The sequence below is a fragment of the Equus przewalskii genome, chromosome 10 (assembly GCF_037783145.1).
Source record: "Equus przewalskii isolate Varuska chromosome 10, EquPr2, whole genome shotgun sequence".
Taxonomy (NCBI): Eukaryota; Metazoa; Chordata; class Mammalia; order Perissodactyla; family Equidae; genus Equus; species Equus przewalskii.
Window position 1 is genome coordinate 14,969,048 of NC_091840.1, and position 15,443 is coordinate 14,984,490.

Genomic DNA, 15,443 nt, shown 5'->3' on the forward strand with positions numbered 1-15,443 from the left:
TTTAGTGGGGGCCGGCCCTGTGGCTCAGTGATTAAGTTCATGCACTCCGCTTTGGCGGCCCAGGGTTTCACCGGTTCGGATCCTGGGCGCGGACATGGCACCACTCATCATGGCCTGCTGGCACTCACAACTAGAATATACAGCTGTGTACTGGGGGTCTTTAGGGAGAAGAAGAAGAAAAAAAAAGATTGGCAACAGATGTTAGGTCAGGCGCCAAGCTTAAAAAACAAAAAAAAGAATTTAGCAAATTAAAAAGAGCCACCACTTTATTATTTTTCACAATTCCCTGAGTCAGTAATTTGGATAGAGAACAACAGGGATAGCACACTGCTCCTCCATGTGGTGTCAGCTGGGAGTGAAATGTCAAACTGACCTCTTTGCTCACCTATCTGATGCTTCTGTGAGGATGGCTCAAACAGCTGGGGGCTGGTTGGCTGGAAGGGCCACTCAGTCACCATCTGAGGCCTAATTCTCACTGTTCGCTGGGTTCCTTGGTTACCCTCGTTTTGTATCAGAGGCCTCTCACTCTCCCCATGGCCTCTCTCCCCCCAGCAAGATGGCCAGACTTCTTATGGGGTGGCTGGTTTTCCAGAGTACAAAATCAGAGGCTGTCGAATCTTTTTAAGGCCTAAGTCAGGAACTGTCCAACATCACTTCTGCTGTATTCTTTTGGTTAAAGTGTCACATGCCAGCCCAGGTTCACTGTTGGGTAGGGGCTGTACAAAGGCATGAAGACCAGGGCCATGTGGAGTGTAGCTACCACAGCTAGCAATACAGAAGCACTTAATCCTGTTGATAAATAAGCACATTGTGAGTTTAAGGGATAAATATAAGAAAATGTTCTTCAGATTTTATACAATCACCTGTTGATTGACGAATTTAGAAGTATTGGGTTAGATCATTTGGCTTATGGTAACTACAGTTCTTCTAAACATAAACTATGGTAGTCGTATTTAGGAGTTTGAACGTCACCGTATGTACACAGAAACATGCGCGCTCTACTCTTTTGTATAGGTTATGTCCCCAACACCTATTGGCTAAAACTTTCTCATGGACTGTTGAAGGGAGTGGACACTGGTGTAGCTTTTTTGGAAAGCAATTTGATAACAGCTGCCAAAGTGGAAATGCACCTGCCTGTTAACTAGCAGTGCCGTTTCTAGGAATCTGTTTTACAGAAACACATATATAATTAAAGAAATGTGAATGAAGATGTTCAATTAAATATTATTTGTAAAAAAAATGGAAAACAGCTAAAATGTTTTTAGAGGATAATGATAAATACATACATTCAACAGAATATTAGGTGGATATTTAAAAAAAAAGAAAGAGAAACTCTGCATAAGCTATCAGATTTAAAAGGCAAGTCTTAGAAGAATAACGTAGGAACAAAGTCTGTGTTGTTGTTTGATAATTATTTGAAAGATGTTCAGGAAAGCTCCCTGCCAAATAAAGTGTTTGCCTAGGATGAGGGAGTGGAGGTTGGAGGTGGTGGCCCTGGAACTTGAAAGGGAAAAGGGGATAGAAGAATGGACTTTCAGATTTTACTCTTGCTTCACATTTAATCTTTGATTTTTATTTTCATATATAATAAGCATGTATTACATTTCTAATTAAAACATAAATGAATAGGAATTTCCTGAATTTTAGTAGTGTTGTCCACATCCCGTGTGCACTACTCAGTTCCTAGTCCCATTCTCCAGGATTCAGTTTTGTTTACAACACACAGTAAGTATCCCTTACCAAATACAGTTTTGAGATTTAAAAAAAAAATTACAGGGGCCAGCCCAGTGGTGCAGCTGTTAAGTGTGCATGTTCTGCTTTGGTGGCCCAGGGTTCACCAGTTCGGATCCCAGGTGCCGATATGGTACCGCTTGGCAAGCCATGCTGTGGTAGGCATCCCACATGTTAAAAAAAAAAAAAAAAAAAAAGGGAGAGGAAGATGGGCATGGATGTTAGCTCAGGGCCAGTCTTCTTCAGCCAAAAAAAAAAGGATTGGCAGCAGTTAGCTCAGAGCTAATCTTCCTAAAAAAAAAAAAAAATTACCAAGAAAAACTTTTTAAAGATGTGCACTTTTGCTGTCCCCTTAAACAAACTAACAAAAATGAGGTCCCCCAAAGGATATTATATTAAGTAACTTATTTTTTAAAGCAGAGAACTATTTCTCGAAGTTTGGAAAAGGAAATGTTTACAGATTTGGAAGATGAATAGTAACTGTTCTGAGATTTGTGAGACGTTTTCCTGGGTAAATAAGATTTTAAAAAAAGCAATTCACTTATAAATTTTAAGTCCAAGTGAAAAGTATAAGTAAAGCTACACATCAGCTGTAGTTTAGTGTACTTTTTGTTGGTAAAATGACATCTTCCAGGGTTTGTAAAGCCTCTAGGGAACAATGAGTATTTCCTCAAAAAGTGCTTGCTATTGTCTTTTACTATTTCTTATCATTTTGGATGTGAGGATTCTCTTTACCTCGTCTTCCCTGATATGCTGCCCCCAAAATATAAACAAAACACCGAACACATTCAGGTTGTGTTTTCAAGTGAAACCAAAAAAGTCATTTTTTGGTTGAATGGGCTGTTTTTCCTGGTTATTGGCATGCATGTTAGAAGTTTAGAAAGAACTTTCATCCAGATTTTAAATTCAGACCCACCTAACCTCTAGCCGACTTCCACTTTACTAGGAGTTTCTCTGATTCGAAGAGTTCCTTTATTGATGCTGCTTTTGTTAGTGGATGGTTACTTTCAAAATGTACGGTGAGCTGCCTCACAGCTCAGGAGCCATCTACCCTTAGTAATCCGAGATTCTTTTAGACTTTGGACTAAATTCTTAATGCTAGATGCTTGTAAAATGCAGTTGTGCTAGAGTGGACAGGCTAGTAATAGCCAAGTCTGAATATATTTGATCATATGAAACCGCTGCCCAATGTTTACAGGCTCTATGTGAACTGGAGATTCTTACGAGGCATCGAGGCGCAATTCCTCGCTCTACAGAAGGGATTTAATGAAGTAATTCCACAGCATCTGCTGAAGACATTTGATGAGAAGGAGTTAGAGGTCAGTGTGTTCATGTCATGACATCTTCTAGTGTAACAAGGAAAGCTTAGGAATTTTCTGTTACTCAGTTTTAGGAGAAAGTTGTTTTCCTGGTGTTTTTGAAGTTTTATGGTGCAATGCTGTGAGAATCCTTATTCACAGAAAAAGTCTTTCCTGCTTCGGAAAAGCCTTTCATGCTTTGGAATTTCTACAGTAAGCACTCTCTTATATTGTGAAAATTCTTAATTAATTTTTCCAAATTATCCTTTCTTGTTTTCAGCAGATTTCATGTCTTCTGTGTACATCCTTCCAGAGTTGTTTCCTTTTCCCTAATTAAGTGGTTATTGATTTAGTTAACTAAAACTTCATTAATTGGTCTCCACCATATGGAAATTTATTTGGAATAAAAGCCTGGGCTCAATTGGATTTACAGTAAGATTTGCAACAAGTATTTGGTAGATAAGATCATAGAAGAAATAATTTAAACGCTTAGGGTAAACTGTATTTAAACATCCTCAGTCTCTTTGGAAACATTTCATTACTAACTGTAGCTGTAATAAACAGTTAACCGTTTTTTGTTTTCTTTTAAAGCTGGCCCTTAAACCACCTTAGGTCTAGTTTTATAATTAAGACCTTTAAGAAATACATCTGAATTTTCACTGAAGTAGTTTGCAGAAACAACAAGGTTTTATTCTACCAGAGGTCCCAAGTTTAATTAGTGGCTAGGGATAGCATAAATATTTGAAGTCTACAAATAATGTAAAACATGATTTTATTCATTAACTTCAATGTCCTTTCTAACTAAATCCTTAACAGACTTGTTAGTAAACAAATCTAAAAAGATTGCTCCCATCCTCATTCCTTTTATGATTGAACTATTTAATGATGACGTGGCCAGAAGGACGCAGTCCAAAGGAGGAAGAACAGTGAGCAGGAATGGCAATAAAGCTGAAATACAGCGCATTTTCATCTGTTCATACACTGGATGAGGAGCATGGCCCTAAAATTACCACGCCTCTAAAGAAAAGAATTTAGGGAGGTGTCTTTTGTGTTACAAGTACATCTGTGTCCTTTGGATAACCACTTTCCTGCTCAGTGTGGCTGTGATTCAGTGATCTTTTCAGAACTCTGTAGAAGCCTTGTTGGAGATTTTATTCAGTAGGGTTGCGGTTCATTGTATAGTTTCTACTGCTAATGAAATTAAACTTTTAATAAAAACATAGGTATATATTTTAGTGTTATACTGGGTTAATATTAAGAATTAATTATAAAATGTAGGATTTGCAAGTTACGGTATGTTTTACACTACAATCATAATTCACCGTTGTAAACACGTTAGTCAGATGAGTTAGTCTTGGGCCCTCAGGAGATGTGAATATTCATAGTATTAGACTGATGTGGGTACAGTTCATCTGTACTGCCCCTGCATCAGGATGCCAAGCAGAGCTCTGTATCCGTGCACTCATGTTTTTTGTCCCTTGACACAACTTTGAGATTATCAAGCAGATTGTGTCACTCATTCAGTGAACATTTCTTGGGTTCCTGTGCATTGTTGGTTGCTTTCAGAGGATGTGGTGAAATAGGTGTTCCTACCATATCACAGCAGAGGAAACTGCTGGCTAAGGGACGTGAACTGAATTCCGAAATCCCAAAGCTACTAAGTGTTGAAACCAGAATAATATGATGCAGGTCTTGGGGAAGCCATGCATAAACTGTATTTACTCTTTGAGTCTAGTTTCTGTCCATTAAAAAAAGTTTAGAATTCTATGAAATTAGGAAACTTTCATCTTGTCACTTCCGTCACAGAGGTGCTTCTCAGACCCTGGGTAGGGAAACTGCAGTGAGTAGGGACCTGTGGAAGTTTTTAAAATACAGATTACTATCTCCCCAGACTCTCAGAATTAAAATCTTTGATTATAGGACCTGGTGTGTGTATTTTGAAAAACTTTGCAATGATCCTGATGTGTATCCTTGATTAAGAACCACCATATGAGAGCCAATACCGCAAATCTAAAGTTCTGTTTTGAGGAATTTTTGACTTAACTTGGGTTTCCACTGGCTCATATTTGTGCAATATTTTAACAGCTCATTATTTGTGGACTTGGAAAGATAGACGTTAATGACTGGAAGGTAAACACCCGGTTAAAACACTGTACACCAGACAGCAATGTCGTCAAGTGGTTCTGGAAAGCTGTGGAGTTTTTTGATGAGGAACGACGAGCACGGTTACTTCAGTTTGTGACAGGATCGTCCAGAGTGCCTCTGCAGGGCTTCAAAGCTTTACAAGGTAAAAACCCAGAGGGACTGACGATGTGGCACCACATGATTGGGGGAGGGAATCAGTATTTGGTTTATACAGATAGTTTACCAACCATGTGCTGATAAGCAGGTTGTCTTTTGCTCTGTTTCTTATCTGTAACTGTCTTGACGCCTTCTTCTCCTTCCTTCCTCCGTTCCCCTCCCCAGAGCCTTTTCTGCTGGGGTTCTCTGTGGTTGTAGTGAGTGCCCCATGTTAGAGACTGTCTGTGGTGAGGCTCTGCCTTTTCTTTTCTGGTCACCTTGCTTTTAAAGTCTGCTGCACCTTCCTACAGGGGAAGTCTGTTTGCTTCCATGTTCACCTCTCAATCTGGCGAAACATTGACCCGCAGGGAGAGATGCCTCTCCCCTGTACTTTTTTATTATTTTAATAGAAAGAGGCAGCATGAGCTGTGGAAGTCATTTGTTTGGTCAGAGCACTTTAACTATTGCATGGCATCAGGTCGTTTCTGTGCAGCCATATCCCGTGTTTAGGAATGTTTTCCGTGGACTAGCCGTTGAATGTGGGGACGAGTTGGTAATCTCGCTGACGATTGTGCTTCGTTGGCTGGCAGTTGCTTCCTTTACCTCTGAACCTCTTCATTTTCAAAGCTGCTGCTGCTGGTGATGACTGAGGATATATGAAGCAAGACTGGTCCATAATTCAACAGTGTTGCCCACGGTACATATGTACAGAGTCCACGGGGAAAGCATACTTTGAGTTGTGCTTACCTTCCCTATTTGGAGAACTCATCATTCTCACACTCCCCAGATGCATAAAGTGGAGTTGTATTTCTGCATACATTTGTATGGGATGTCTTATGTTGACTGAAATTTATTCTGTAGACTGCTCATCTTTTGCTCTCAGCCAAGTTTGAGTCATGAAACCTGAATATGCATTAAGCTGTCATCTTTTTGACTCTGTGTATATGCATTTGGTCTTGGATTTGCCCATTTACTTTTCTTTTCATACTTTTGGGACATTGATTTTTGTATAGAAGATAGAACTTGGCAAAGGATTTCAATCCTGAACTTTCCAAATTGAAATGCTGGTATATTAAGGAAACCAGCCTTATCTAAGGTCAGTTCCAGCTTTCAAAGCGCAGATTCTTTTCCTGCTGCCCTTTGGCAGCTCGTGTGGTCACCAGTGTCCCCGTGCCTAGGCCTGTGGTTTGCGCACCAGTTTTGTTCTGAGACTTTGGAGACTCAGAGGCGCCTGCGCGGTCTGAGCCGTGCTGACTTCTCCTGCAGGTGCTGCGGGCCCGCGGCTCTTCACCATCCACCAGATTGACGCCTGCACTAACAACCTGCCCAAAGCCCACACTTGGTAAGTGATTTTTGTTGCGTTTTTCTCCTCAGTCCATCTACGTAGGTGTTCGTTTCAAACAGGTTTGACTTTTCACTTACTGTCCTCACTACTAAATGGACCTTTGAAAAGAATGATAAGCAACTCCTTAAAGTGATTTAAGATTATTCAGAAATTGGTAGGAAAACTTGAGAGTGGTAATCTCTACTTTAGAGAAATAGAACCTTTTTCTTTTAATTTTCTGTGTGACACAAAGAGTGATGTGGCTGCATCAGTAGACACTTGCTCGGCCAGTTACTTGAGTGAACTGTGTACAATCTGATTTGCTTATTTCCAGCTTCAATCGCATAGACATTCCGCCTTACGAAAGCTATGAAAAGTTATATGAAAAGCTGCTAACAGCCATCGAAGAAACATGTGGATTTGCTGTGGAATGAACTTCAAGGACCTACCCAGGACTCTATTTATGCCCCCGACCGACAGCCTCCTTTCAGCAGAGTTCCAAGGAATGCTGAAACACAGGAAAATGCCCTCCCCCCTTTAAATTTTAGGACACTGTGAGGGGAAAGGACAATTTTGAAATTCCTTTTCAAGGAAAAAAGAGGTCTTTATGCTTTGCCATGAGGCCACATTCAGCTGCTATTTAAAATTAATATCTTGAACCTAAAGAATGCTGACTTTTCCTGCATTTCCAGAGTTAGGCAGTATTCTACACTTAAAGACTACTACTATTTTTCTACAAGGTAATCTACTCAGATCGCTTCACACACTTCAAGTCTCTCAAACGTCAAGACAACTTCAGCAGTCGGTACAAGTCACGTTGCATTTTGATTGAACACATGATTGGAACAGCTCCTGTACTCGCTCTTTGTAAAAGAAAAGAAAATAAAATTATTTTGAATTATTCTACCTTTGTAAACAATTGGCTAAAAGAATCATTATCTTTAAAAAATTAAGCCATTTACATGTTTAATTAACATTTTTCTATAGCAAAGCATTATATTCTAAAAGCATTATATGTTTCAACTTAGCCTAAGTGCGTCTTTTTTATATTTTTCAAGCATGAATTTCCTGGAATACAGCTATATAATTTTGGTTGTCAAATTCCTAATGCAACCATTTAGTCTAAACTTAGTAGCTTATTTGCTATAATAAGATGCATTCAGGGGCTCCCTGTTTTTAAGAGACTTAAAAAGAAATCCTAATTTTTTAATATTGAATCAGTATGATCAGGTATTTTGGATTGACTTTTCATCTTAAATGGAAATACTGCGTTTATATAGTTCCTCCAATCACGTGGCTGGGGTAAGATTTTCATTCTTTCGCTGGGTCAGCTTATCTTTAATATATATTCTATTTCTGTAAACCAAAGTCTCCTATGACAAGTGCACCTAATTTATATTATATTTTAATTATGGTCTAAGTTTCTCTCAAGTAAACCATCCTGAATCTTTCTTGAGCTGCTCATGGTATTTTAATCAGCTAAAATTATGAAAAAGGAAAAATTTTGCTCTAAAGATTATTTAGCAAGTTTAGAAAACCCTGCTTTTACCCAACAAAATGAAGTGGGGGTGATGGGGCAGGCAGGGGCTGTGATTACTAAAGGAACAGTGACTCTGACTCTATGGTATAAATTACTTTAACACAGAAGAGTTAATTTTGGAAGTAAGGGAATCCCAGTTCCCTTGGTGTTAAGAGATCAACATCTGATTTTGAAATACCCAGATTGAGCTTTCAAGGTGTGTGGCACGTTGCATGATCCAGAAGGCAACCAAAATTCTGGAATGAGGGTTTGGAGAAATTTGGAATCATGGGTGGAGTTTTAAATTCAGCCATCAGAAATCTCTACACTGTTCTGTTGTTGTTTTTTTTTTTACATTGATGTAAAATCAAGAATAGCAAATTTTGATGAGATAGCTTTGTTTAAGTTTGCAGCGTAATTATCAAGTGAATAGGCCCTTTGTGTTCTTTCATTTGACGGACTGGTTTTCAGTCTGTGTTCTTGGAGCCAGGAGGTTCTTCAGGGGTGCCTCAGAAGTACTGGTTTAAGAGAGGAAGGACAAAGAGAAGGAGAGGGAAGGCCTACTTGGTGTTTGAGCGGGGGCCTCTAACTCCCCACCCCCGCTCCCTTGACCCAGAGCAGCTCCAGGTTTTTCTCTTTTATATATTGGGATTCCAAGTAAGCTTTCATGGAAGGCAGGGGGATAGGTGGGATAAAAGAAGTGGAAATTTTGCTGCTTAAAAAAAATGTTCAGAACTACTTGTGTAGTTTCTAAGTATTTAAATTTATTTCATTAATCCAAATTTGACTGCTACATGCAATCTAGTCATAATCGTAACTGTGCAGTGGTAATGTGCTTATTCTGACCTTTTTCTTCCCAAACACTTTGTGTTTTCCTACCACATTCTTTAGTACTGAAGAACATCTTGAAATGTACAGAGAAAGTTTCTATACGATTTGATTATCAGTAGTTTCCAGCTTCCACAATAGTACCTACTGGCTGCAGGTCCATCTCTCTTATTTAAAGCACTAGTGCAGTGTAATTGTGCCTACTCTTACAGCCTTTCAGTAAAAGTAAGGACACGATGAACGCTTCAGAGACGTCGTAACTGACGGATGCGGTGATAGTGAAATGCTGCTGTCACAGTGTATAATATAATGCCGGCAAATACCATCGCTTTTTGAGTGCCTTTTTAACTTTATAATAATGACTTAATGGAGCTTTAAAAGAAATAAATTACCCTCCCTAACAGTCTCTGGTATCACCAACATAATTTATAAAAGCATGATGATTTATATTTCATTTTCAAAATTGTTACCTGATTACTTCCAGATAGGTGCTAAGCAAACAAACCCCCAGTGTGTCCCTGAACCTTGGACTTGCACCTCACGTTGAATGTGAATATTTATTTCCACACGCCCCTCTTGACTGGGTTTTCCTGATCCTTCCCCTAGTTATTTCCGATGCGTGATGTCACCCTCCCATACATTGCCTGTCCACCACGAATGCTTAACTCTGAACAGTGCTTCCCTTTAGAGCTCACGGGCGGGACAGAGGTGAGTTCTGTTTCCGAGGGTCTCGTTCTTGATGTAAAGAGTGTTTCAATAGTGCTGTGTATAGTGTACATTTTGTTTTGCACATAGTTTGTTGCCCTGAATGGGTTTTATTTTTACCAAGTCTTTTGTTTTTTTCTTGTATTTACAGTCCAGAGCACAAGTTTCCTTTCTTTTAAAATTACAATGTCCTTTGCTTTATTTTACAACACTAAGTCTGCATGACCGTCTGGTGCATTGAACTGGCCGCACTGATGGAGTTAGGGATGGTCCGGGCATCTTTACAGTGTGGTAAGAGCAGCTCCTGCTTCCGTTGTCAGCTTAGTGTGTCAGCGGGGCCTTTGTGGTATTTAATGTTCTCATGTTAGGGTGATGGTTGTACCAAATGCTGAGTTGTTCTGTTTCTAGATGTAATTAGTTCACTTAATGTAATATTCTTCCTTCTCTCAAACTGACTTTACAAAGTTTTATCATTTTCATTGTATTTGTATTTATTACAGAGTGTTTTAGCTTTGATATTCTTTGTATTTTCACTCAGTTGTTACATGAGCTTTATCAATAACATCTGTATAAATGGTTTTTAAAAATTAACTATGTATGTGCCCATGCCGAAGTTGAGCAATAAAATGAATGCTGTTTGCACTGTCACAGCATCAAAGTTTTTAAAGAATATTCAGTTTATAATGAATTGTTTTGAAAAAATTTGACTGGATCTATGAAGAATGACAGCATATAAGCCATAAAATGAGAAGTTTAAGATTCACATGCCTTTGTTAGTTCACGCCTTTGTCACCTTGCAGAGCTTCAGAGAGCTCAGGACGCCCTTCCTGTCTCAGGTAGAGCAGAGAAGGTGCTCGTTTTCTCCTGTCATGGCAAACTGCTTGGCTGGCAGGGGCCGTTGGGGGCTATCTGGGTTGGATTCTGAGGCTGGTCTGGGCTTATTGGGGAAGAGTGTTCCAGTCCTGTGACGATGTCTGTCAGGACTGGAGGGCAGAGCTATTGGAGGGGCTTCCTTTGCTCCCTTGGTGTTGAGCAGTAAAATCCTTAAAATGAAAAGGAGAAATCAGGGCTGGCCTGGTGGCACAGTGGTTAAGTTTGTGCACTCCGCTTTGGTGGCCCGGGGCTCACTGGTTCGGATCCTGGGTGCAGACCTATGCACCACTGCTCAAGCCATGCTGTGGCAGGCGTCCCACATATAAAGTAGAGGAAGATGGGCACAGTTGTTAGCTCAGGGCCAGTCTTCCTCAGCAAAAAAACAAAAAAGGAGGAGGATGTTGGCGGCAGATGTTAGCTAAGGGCTAATCTTCCTCAAAAAAAAAAAAAAAATCAATTATATTTTTCCAAGAAGCCATGATTTTAAGGGTCATGATTCACAACTCTATAATATTAGTGGATGAAAGTCCAGCTAAATAAATACATGGGTGGAAAAGAAAATGGATATGATGTTTTTTCATTGGAATATAGTCTTTGTCTCTCCACAGCATGGGTCACACAGAAAGGAATGTCTGGGAAATGCAGTGGAAGTAGTAGTGGTGTATTAAAGTTCAAAGAGTGGGCATGGTGTCCATTTTTTATATCCTTTTGAAATTTATTTTTTTGCTTTGTCTCACACTGTCACATTTACAGGTTATTATCTAAAATTTGTAAGGTTACTTACTAGAATTTAGTACATTATTTTAGTAGTAGTATAATCTGTAAGTTACCCAGAAGTTTGATTTGACTAATATGTGGTAGGATTTTCTGCTGCGTGGTGATGTGAAAAGGTTGTCCCTTCATGTTAACCTTGGCACCTGCTGCATTTATTTGTACTTTATATCCCAAATGCTCACAGTAGGATATATGCCACAGACCCAGAGCCTAGTCACGGGATAGAGGTGTAGTCATGCGTTGTGTAACGATGGGGCTACGTTCTGAGAATGCATCATTAGGTGATTTCGTCGTCGTGCAAGCCTCGGAGTGCGCTGACACGGACCTAGATGGTGTAGCCTACTGCAGCCCTCGACGGTACAGGAGAGCCTGTTGCTCCTAGGCTACACATCTGTAAGCATGTTACTGTGCTGAACACTGTAGGCAATTCTAACACAATGGTAAGTATTTGTGTACCTAAACATATCTAACCACAGAAAAGGGAGAGTAAAAATACAATATAAAAGATCAAAAATAGTACACCTATCTAGAGCACTGACCATGAATGGAGTTTACAGGACTGGGTGTTGCTCTGGGTGAGTCAGTGAGTGAGGAGTGAGTGGTGAGTGAATGTAGAGGCCCAAGGGACATTACTGTACACTGCTCTAGACTTTAGAAATACTGTACACTTAGTCTACACGAAATTTGTAAAAAAATATTTTTCAATAAATTAGCTTACTATAACTTTATTACTTTATAAACTTTAAATTTTTTTAACATGACTCTTTTGTAATAACAAGCTTAAACCACACATTGTACAGCTGTACAAAAATATTTTCTATCCTTACTCTCTATTTTCTTTCCTTTTTTTTTTTTGGGCTGAGGAAGATTTGCCCTGAGCTAACATCCGTTGCAGTCATCTTCTTTTTGTATGTGAGCTGCCACCACAGCATGGCCACTTGACAGGCAAGTGGTGTAGGTCTGCACCTGAGAACTGAACCCAGGCCACTAAAGCAGAGTGCGCTGCACTTGACTACTAGGCCACCGGGGCTTGCCCAACATTTTTCTATTTTTAAATTTTTCTATACTTCTTTGTTAAAAATTAAAACATGCACACACATTAGCCTAGGCCTACACAGGCTCAGGATCATTAATATTCACCAATAATGGAAGGTCTTCAGAGGCAATAACATGCATGGAGCTGTCATCTCCCATGATAACAAGGCCTTCTTTTGGAATGCCTCCCGAGGGACGTGCATGAGGCTCTCCTTGAGGAGGTGTCACTCTTTTCAGAAATATGTCCATGGTGGTTTCTTTTTTCATCATAGATTTGCTTGTAAGAGATCATGCACCATGAACAAGCTTCTCTAGTAATGAAAATGTTGTGGTGTTGGGGGTCCATGTTTTCAAACTTTTTAGGAGCTTGCTGAGGTCTGCAAAAGCTTCTGCTAAACCGTGTGTGAATTTTCTTGGGGATTCTTATTTTCTTCTGCAGTTTCCTCTTCCCTTGCCTCTTCTTCAGCTATGCATTCCTGCTCCAGTTCCAACAACTCCTCACTGAAGTCATGGATGAACCTCTTGAATGTCTTTTTCCAGAAGCCATCAAGAACCAAGCGCAAGCAAGCTTCTTGACGCAGTCGTAGATGTTGTGATCCTTCCAGAATTGCATCAGTGTCTTCCTCATTTGCAGCAATAGCCTGGGCAAAGATCCTCCTCAGGTACTAGGCCTTAAAAGCTGCTGTAACTCCTTGATCCACTGGTTAGATCAAAGAGGATGTGTTTGGAGGGAGGAACATAGCTTTGATGTTGGGAGGAAGATCATCAGTAAAAAAAAAAAAGGAGGGAGTCTGGGAGCGTTATCAACAATAGACAAAATCTTCAAGATGTGATTCCCCAAACAGTCCTCCTCCATTTCGCTGGCATGGCAATTCAGGAGGGCATCTTGGAAGAGGAGCTGGGTCATCTGTGACTTCTTATTGCTCCTGTAGTACACTGGCAGTGTGTGCTTACTGATGTTCTTGAAGGCCCTGGGGTTCTCACCCTGCCAGATGACAAAGTGTTTCAATTTGCAGCCTGCAACATTGCCCCAAGCAAGAGTGTTATCCTGTCCTCAAAAGCCTTGAAACCTGGCATTGACTTGGCCTCCTTCTGGATCAAAGTCCTTTCAGGCACCCATCTCCAGAAGAGGGAGGTTTCACCCATAGTGAATATCTGCTCTAGCAAGCAATCTTCCTCCACAATCAGCTTATCTGGAGTTTCCAAAAGTTCTTCTGCTGCCTTCACATCAGCGCTCGCAGACTCACCCTCACTTTCACATCATGTAACGAACAACGATTCTTGAATCGTTTAAAGCACCCAGAGCTAGCAGTAAATTCAAAATCGTAGTCGGTCTGGCCTTTACTTTCAGCATTGCAAACGAACTTTTTGTTTTGGCCGTGACTGTCATGGTGCTGAGAGGGATACGCTTCTGTGTCTGGTCTTCAATCCAGGTCTTCAGAAGTTTCTCCATGTCTGATATAGGCCCTTCTTGAATTTTGTTAGTCTCGTTGCCTTCAATGAAGCAGATCCGTTAACAGCTTGCATCACTTTGTTCTTGTTCTTCAAGATTGTAGCTGTGGTGGAATGGGACATGCCTGGCTGGCAAGCAGTAACCATCACTGATTTCCCACCTTTGTAGTCCTTAATCACTTTTAATTTTGTTTCCAGGTTAGTCATTTGATATGGTCTCTTACTGGCAATATTAGCAGGGGTTTTTGTACGCTTAGGGGACACAATGAACAAAACAACATGAGATTAAATTGGACACGAGAAAATGATGCAATCGAGATGTGGTAAACGTGCAATATATGAGGCTGCTGCCAGCGTAACACAGCATACTCTTCTACAGTAATTTTTAAATTTTTTTTAAGATTGGCACCTGAGCTAACATCTTTTGCCAATCTTTTCTTTTTTTTTTCCTTCTTCCTTCTCCCGAAAGCCCCCCAGTACATAGTTGTAGATTCTAGCTCAGCACAGCCTGACGAGCGGTGTCATGTCTGCGCCCAGGATCTGAACTGTCAAAACCCTGGGCCGCTGAAGCAGAACGCGCGAACTTAACCACTCGGCCATGGGGCCGGCCCCAACTGTGAATTTTCTTTTATAAGAAAAAGTTCATGCTAACAAAAAGTATAGTAAATACATAAATCAGAAACAATCATTTATTATCAAGTTTTATGTACTGTACCTAACTATGTTATACTTACATACAACTGGCAGCACATTGGCATCACCAGAAACATGGGAGTGACGCATTCCACTACATTACAAAAGCTACGACGACAGGGGATAGGAATTTTTCAGCTCCATTATAATCTTACGGGACTACTGTGGTATAAGCTGACAAACAGAGATGGCAAGCAATAGGACACATTGGAGTATATGAGGAAGCCATTTGGTGTAAACTTAATTTGGCCTGACTTTGTTTTTCCAAAAGGGCCTGATGGGGCCATCAAGCATGCATTGTATATCTGCTTTAAACATTTCCTATGGCAAGAACAAATGCCCTTAAGATAAAGGTGCAACTTCCCCTCACAGTGGCATTTCCTTAAGGATAAGCATCTCTCCTTAGACTAGGAACTGATTACTGTGCTCACCTTTGACCACCCAGCTCGAGACAGCAGACCTGCCACCTTGCTGTGTCTGAGACAGCAGACCTACTACCTACTGTGTCCATCAATCACTGTGCCGACAGAACAGTCTCCTGACTACTGTAAAAGGGACATTTCAATCCTATGTGAAACATCCTCTTTGAGGGTATATAACCACTCTGTACACCCCACTTCTTTGGTGCCCTTCCTTCTTTTGGGAAGGCAGGCACAGGGCCATGGTCCTCACATTTTGGCTCAGAATAAACTCACCCACATTTTCATTTATAGATTGGTTATGGATTATTTTCGTCAACAAAGTGGTGCGTTGTTGACTGAAATGTCGTTATGTGGCACATGACTATAATTATACAGAGAAAGGGTTATGTTCCTAGGTTAACACTCTTAGCAAACTAGACAAACCAGATTTTAAAGTTAGATTTTATCAAAAGGTATTTACCCTAAATGTGACTTGTTCTTTATTCATTCAACAACTACTATGTTCTTAT

The 15,443-nt window shown here is 40.3% G+C and overlaps 1 protein-coding gene across 6 annotated transcripts in view; it reads left to right on the plus strand.

The window, feature by feature from the left end:
* The window catches only part of SMURF2 (SMAD specific E3 ubiquitin protein ligase 2), a 115,558-nt gene extending 105,203 nt beyond the window's left edge, over positions 1-10,355 (plus strand). For all 6 annotated transcript variants that reach the window (XM_070561586.1, XM_070561587.1, XM_070561584.1 and 3 more), the window contains 4 exons: positions 2,930-3,050; positions 5,115-5,316; positions 6,576-6,651; positions 6,968-10,355. In XM_070561586.1, the coding sequence (XP_070417687.1) occupies positions 2,930-3,050; positions 5,115-5,316; positions 6,576-6,651; positions 6,968-7,067 (499 nt within the window). In that variant the 3' untranslated portion in view covers positions 7,068-10,355. The remainder of the gene's footprint in view (positions 1-2,929; positions 3,051-5,114; positions 5,317-6,575; positions 6,652-6,967) is intronic.
* The last annotated feature ends 5,088 nt before the right edge of the window (positions 10,356-15,443 follow it).